This window comes from Melopsittacus undulatus, chromosome 6 (assembly GCF_012275295.1).
Source record: "Melopsittacus undulatus isolate bMelUnd1 chromosome 6, bMelUnd1.mat.Z, whole genome shotgun sequence".
Classification (NCBI taxonomy): domain Eukaryota; kingdom Metazoa; phylum Chordata; class Aves; order Psittaciformes; family Psittaculidae; genus Melopsittacus; species Melopsittacus undulatus.
In genome coordinates, this window is record NC_047532.1 from 65580351 (window position 1) to 65586649 (window position 6299).

Below are 6299 nucleotides of genomic sequence, written 5' to 3' on the forward strand. Positions count from 1 at the left end.
TGCTGCTGCAGCCTCTGCTTGCTACAATCACAATGCCACTCTCTGTTGTACCACCAACACATTTCCCTGTACAGGATGGGACAGATGAGATACTCACTGTGGTGGGCTGACCAGGCTGGATACCAGATGCCCACCAAAGCTGTTCTATCACCCTCCTCCTCAGCTGGACAAGGGAGAGAAAATGTAAGGAAGGGCTCATGGCCTGAGACAGGGACAGGGAGATCATGTAGCAATTAGTCACAGGCAAACACATTCAACACAGGGAAATTAATTTATTACCAGTTAAATCAGAGCAAGAGAATAAGAAATAAAACCAAATCTTTTAATACATCTCCCCACCCCCTTCTTTCCAGGCTTAACTTCACTCCCAAATTCTCCACCTCCTCCTACCTGAGCATCACAGGCAGATGGGGAATGGGGGTTGCCATCAGTTCATCTCATGTTGTCTCCACAGCTCCTTCCTCCCCAGGGAAGAACTCTTCACACTCCTTCTATCTCCCGCGTGGTCCCTCCCATGGCAGACAGTCTCCCATAAACTTCTCCACAAGTCCTTCCCATGTGCTGCAGTTCTTCATAAACTGCATCAGTGTACATCCCTTCAATGGGAGGCAGCCCTTCAAGAACAGGCTACCCCAGCATGGGTCCCACCTCTCACAACCAAACCTGCCCCAGCACAAGCTTCCAATAGGACAACAGCTCAATGCAAACACCCACCTGCTCCAGGTGGTATATAGGGACCTCCATGGGCTGCAGGTGGGTATCTGCTCCCTCATTAACCTCCATGGATTGCAGGGCAATCTCTGCTCTGGTGCCTGTAGAGCCTTCTGCCTTCTCCTGCACTGACCTTGGTGTCTGCAGAGCTATTTCTCACATATTCTCACTTCTCTATCCAGCTGAAGTTGCTGTTTGAGTTTTCCCCCCTTCTTCAACCTGTTACCCCAAAAGCACTGCCACCACTACTAATGGAGTGGGCCTTGGTCAGTGGTGGGTCCATCTCGGAGCTGGCACTGGCTCTATGGGAAAGAGAAGAAGCTTCTGTCAGCTTCTAACAGAAGCCACATCTGTGTCCCCCAACCCTTGCCATGCAAACCCAATACATTCATTTACACATAAGCCATTCCACACTATCATAGCAACACTGAGGGTATTTCATAAGGACATAAATGTATGATGAACCCATTTGAAGGCTGCTCACACTTCTAGAGCAACCCAAGGTACTTTAATAAATCTGAATCGCTCTCACACTTTCTAATAACTGCCACAAAAGCTGAATGCAAGAGCATTGAGGGGACTTGTGTGTTTCCAGATGTTAATATTTAGAATAATCAGTCCAAAAGCTTTATCATTACACTCAGCAAAGGATTTTCCCCATTTCCATCAATATTCATGTGCTCTAAAGAGGACACACAGGAACCTAAGTGTCAGTCTTGTGCAGTGGAGAAGAAATACTCTTACTCCATTATGTTAGCTCAGGATAAAAGGTCCAAATGAGTGCAGCCCTCTCGGGATGTCACAAGATCAAGAGAGATACAGACCCTCTGCATGGAGAGTGTCAAGTGTTACCCTCTGAGGCTTGGGCAGGTAAGGCATAAGCTAGGACCGCACTGCAGGCAGCACAGCAACGGACAAATGATGGAGTAACACCTTAGCTGTATCTTGGTTCCTTAATTTGAGAAAGTGGTTGCTATAGCTGAGTCCCAACAGAGAACAAGCTGAAAACCCAGAAAGAAGGTGGGAAATGCACCCTAGCCATGTCCAGACTTAGCCATCACTATCGGCTCTAGACTGGTGCAAAGCAGACCTGCTGCATCCTTGAGATGAAAAAGAAGGACATGGAGCTGTTGGAGCAAGTCCAGAGAAGGCCATGAGGATGATCAGGGACTGGAACAGCTCCCCTATGGAGACAGGCTGAGAACATTGGGGCTGTTCAGCCTGGAGAAGGCTGCGTGGAGACCTCAGAGCATCTTCCAGTGTCTGAAGGGGCTACAGGGATGCTGTAGAGGTACTCTTCATCAGGGACTGCAGTGATAGGACAAGGGGTGATGGATTCACACTGAAAAAGGGGAAGTTCAGGTTGGATCTAAGGCAGAAGCTCTTCCCTGTGAGGGTGCTGAGGCGCTGGCACAGGTTGCATAGCCACCCACTGCAGCCAGTGCATTGCTGTGTCCCAGCTCATCCCCGTGTCCCAGTTCATCCTGGCTGCGAAGGAGTTAAAACGGCCGGGACCCCGCAGCCTCCTGACGTCAGCCCCGCGCTCGCTCGGCGGCGGGGACGCGCTCGCAGCCGGCGCGGAGCCGGGCGCGGGGCTGCGGGCGGAGGAGTGCGGAGCGCGGCTGCGGCGGGCGGCGCAGCGCCGGCAGCATGTCTGCCAAAGAGCGGCCCAAGGGCAAAGTGACCAAGGACAGCGTCACGCTCCTGCCCTGCTTCTACTTCGTGGAGGTGAGTGGCGCGGGCGCGGAGCCGGGCGCGGGGGATGCTGCCGCACCGCGGGGTGCAGATCCCTACGTGATGCTTTGCCCCTCCGCAGTCAGAGCCCCCCAAAAGGGGCAGCATAATGAACGTCTTCTTGCAGCCTGGTCACGAGGAATTGTTGCTAGGAATTGCTCGGGAAAGGGAAGATTTGGGCAACTAAAGCATGTTGTGTGCAGAGGAACCCTGCAGGAGGAGGAGGACATGTTCAAGAAGGGCTGGCTGCCAGGCGAACCCTGCTTGGCTAGAATAAAAATCACATCCGTGAGGGAATGCTTGGGAAACGTCCCCACAGTGGTCATCAGTGGTGCTTTTACCCACCCCTGGATTACGTGATTCCTCTCACAGAGCTAAAAATGCCTGGTCTGGAAATGGAATGCGGGTCTCGGCACATCTTACACAGCAAACCCTGCTATGGCTGCTTGCCTGGGAGCAGGTGGAGTTGCAGAGGCACTAGCTGCTTGGTGTGTCACTTGGAGACATCTAGCCTCCTGGAAAGCACAGTCACTTTGGTGCTTCTGGAAGATCCGGAGCATACACAGTTTAAGCTTAAAGGAACTGCTGTGATGGGGATGTGTTTAATGGCACAGCGGTAAGAGGGAAGTGAAAATGGTTTATGGATCGAGCAAAGGGTGTCAGGGAGGTGACCAAGGTTCTTTGAGGCACCACGTAACTTACCTCAGAGAGAGATTGTGGGAATAATGTGAAGAACTTAATGGCAAAATAAGACAAAAGTCAATGGTAACCAAATAAAAGCATAAATATATACATAATGCTTAACATAGGAAATATTGATGTATAAACATTGGGTGAAATAGAAAACAAAAAGTATTTTCTTTCACGTGCACCTGCAGGGCATTGGAGATTCTCTAGGAGCTAGAAGGGGTTGGGTTAAGAAGGGATTTAGGTGACAGCGGAATGTCCCTGTCCCCTGCGCTCCCCATCTACCTGGAGGTGGTCAGGACCCAACCCAAAATAAGTCACACCAGCCTGAAAGCTTGGCAGAGGCTGGTGGGATGAAAGCATCAGGCACATTCCAACTGTGGAATTAGGCCTGCTCATGAAAAGCCTTTCCATGGAGGCACTCACTGTGCCATACACTTACATTAGCTTTGTATAGGAGAAGTTAAGCTTGGAGAAGCCCATAGAAGAAGGCAGGGGCTTCCTCACTCTGTGCTCCCTTTGTTGCTTTGGGAATCCAACCAGGAAGGGAGATTGCTGGACCTCAGCTAGGGCATAACTAATTCAGAGACAATACAGAGATCCTGCAAGACACAATGGAACTGCACCTTTTGGTGGGCACAACTGTGCCTTGGCCTGTAGCAATATGGGATGAAGTACAGAGCTCAAAAGAATTGCCTGATGTAATATTAACTGCATACTTGTAGCTCCCCCAGAAGCTCCCTGGAGCTGTTACAAGGAATAAGGCAAAGGATTCTGCAAGCTCTGGAGAGCTTTGACTGAGTTCTGTCTTGCCACATGAAGCAGGCAAGTTCTCCTCTCTGTCATGGACGTTTAAGACCTTCAGCAAGTTATTTACAGCTAGATCTAAAAGGAGGTGGAGATCTCTTCACCACCCAGCTGCTCTGAGAGCATTCACTTAGCAGAATGGTCTCCTAAGCAACTTTTAGGACTTCTGTGTTATTTAGTCCCAGGAGCAGAGCCCAGAGCCTGTGTGGGCCCTAACGAGTGAGTTCTAATTATTGAACTACAGATCTATGGCTCCCTTTGACCTGATGAACCTGTAGGTATTCAGTACAAGGAAAAGCAACATCAAGGGAAAAGACTGACTGCAATGCATGAGAGCCTAAACATTGACTAGGAATCCCTTTGGTGAGTTCTCAGCTCTCCCATGACCCAGCAGGAGGATTTGAAACCATTTCCCATATTTTAGCTGAGCACTGAAATCACTCAAGGGAAAGACTGACAACAAATCATATGGTATTTAGAAAGAAACCCTTAACTTGTGTTACTTGTGTCCACTCACCCTAGATTTACCCACATGTGCCCTAATTCTAGTCAGACTACTGAGAATGCCTTTCTAGAGCTTTGTAGCACAGGCACAGCACTTCAACAGCATCAGAAAAAGGACCTGATGGCTTAGATTCTTCTGTTGTGCCTGGATTAAGGAGAACCAAAGACTGAATTGTACCTCATAAAGAGGGATTTAATCCAATATAGTTTAGTTGCAATTAGAAGGTTGCAAAGGATAGAGGAGTTGCCCAGCATGGTTGACTGGCATCATTATGTGATACGGATTTTGTTTGTAAGCAGGAAGGAAGTTTTTAATGTGGTCCAGCAACAGCCGACTATTTAAAAACAACACCTACCCAATTTAACTAAGGCTCTCTGAGTTTTAAAGCTATTACTTTCATGAATGGTGGTTGGACAATGGGAAACAGGATTTCAACCTCTCTGGTTTATTTCTGCCACTAATTTACTTTAATTTTCCCTGTCCCTTTCCCAGCAGACAGCCCCTCCCCATCCTAAACTGCAGCAAAAATACCGTATCTGTAGCACATTGCTTACCTTTAAACAAGAAAAGAGGGCTTTGCTGTCAGCCACTTTGCATCAAGACATGGAAGGTGTAGGCCAAAGGAAGAGGAGATTGTTTAGGAATTGCATCACCCAAAAGTGCTGGTTTTTCTCTCTAGACAGGGAAGATGTGGAAAAAGATAGTGGGTCAAGGAGGAAGTCAAAATTCCAAAGTGGCAGTAAAGGGATGGGTTTGTATCACACAAATGAAACATACAGCGAAAAGGCGATACTGTATATACTGTAATACCTACTATAATTTGAGTGTGCAGAACAAGTGAAGACAGATTCTCTGCTTCAGAAGGATTTTATCTTTAGAAATAGCAGCAAATACAATTCTGACACTGAGGATTTTTTGCTATGAAGATCCTTCAGAATTCCTCCTACGAATGAGACTGACTCCTGCCAACACGTGTTTGGTGGCAGCAGCTTTCAGGACTGGATGAAAACTGGTTACACAGAATGCATCCAGGTCACTGCACAAGAAACACAGGGCCTGATTCTGGTTTCAGTGTGATTTGCAGTAATTCAAAGTAGCAGATTTGAGCAACACCAGAGTTAAAACATGAAAGCAAGATGCCCCTCTGCAGATGAGTGGCATCACTACAGCTATTCTTCATTTACTCAGGAACAGCAAAACAAGAATCAGGCTAAAGCTCTGGGAGACATAGAAATGAAAAGGGATTGAAATGAACAGATGGTGCTTCTGAAGAAAGTGAATGGGTCATTCCCTAAACAGGGGCAAACCAGAGACCATTCCAAAGCAAATCTTACCAGTTTCAGTTACATATTTTCCAGTTTTGTGATTCATAAAATAACAAGATGATGTATCCTATGTCTCAGAAGAATGTTTTAGAGGTTATTTTAAGATACAGGTGAGAGTTCTACTTAGCAGGGCCTCTGATCAGCACTCACCCCTGCAAGAGGGAGAGGTTTAGATTGCCTTGGGCATCATCTTTACCTGAAGCACATGGTAATCAGCACTGCCAGGCAGTTTGGCCCCTTTTAGTCCTAATCATACTAGTGGCATCTGAGGGTTCTGTAGCCTGAATGGGTTATCTGAGCTTCATCTGCACACCTGAGAAAGACAAAACTTGCCAAAGAAAATTCATACGTCAAGCAGGAATTCATTTTCACAGGAAAAAGTCTACGTACCTCTGGGAGATACTGAAAGTGAGCGTTCCTGGAATACCTTTTGCTTTTTGCTAAGCGACTTTCAGCATATTCAGGCTGTGTCATAATTATAGTCACTTGCAGAAGAAATATGGCAGTGTTTAATATGAATCTGGAAAACT

General features: G+C 47.4%; 1 protein-coding gene across 1 annotated transcript in view; it reads left to right on the forward strand.

The window, feature by feature from the left end:
• Positions 1 to 2361: 2361 nt before the first annotated feature.
• Positions 2362 to 6299, forward strand: part of PLPPR4 (phospholipid phosphatase related 4) — a 33739-nt gene continuing 29801 nt past the window's right edge. The window contains exon 1 of the mRNA XM_005153970.4: positions 2362 to 2439. Coding sequence (XP_005154027.2) covers positions 2362 to 2439 — 78 coding nt within the window. The remainder of the gene's footprint in view (positions 2440 to 6299) is intronic.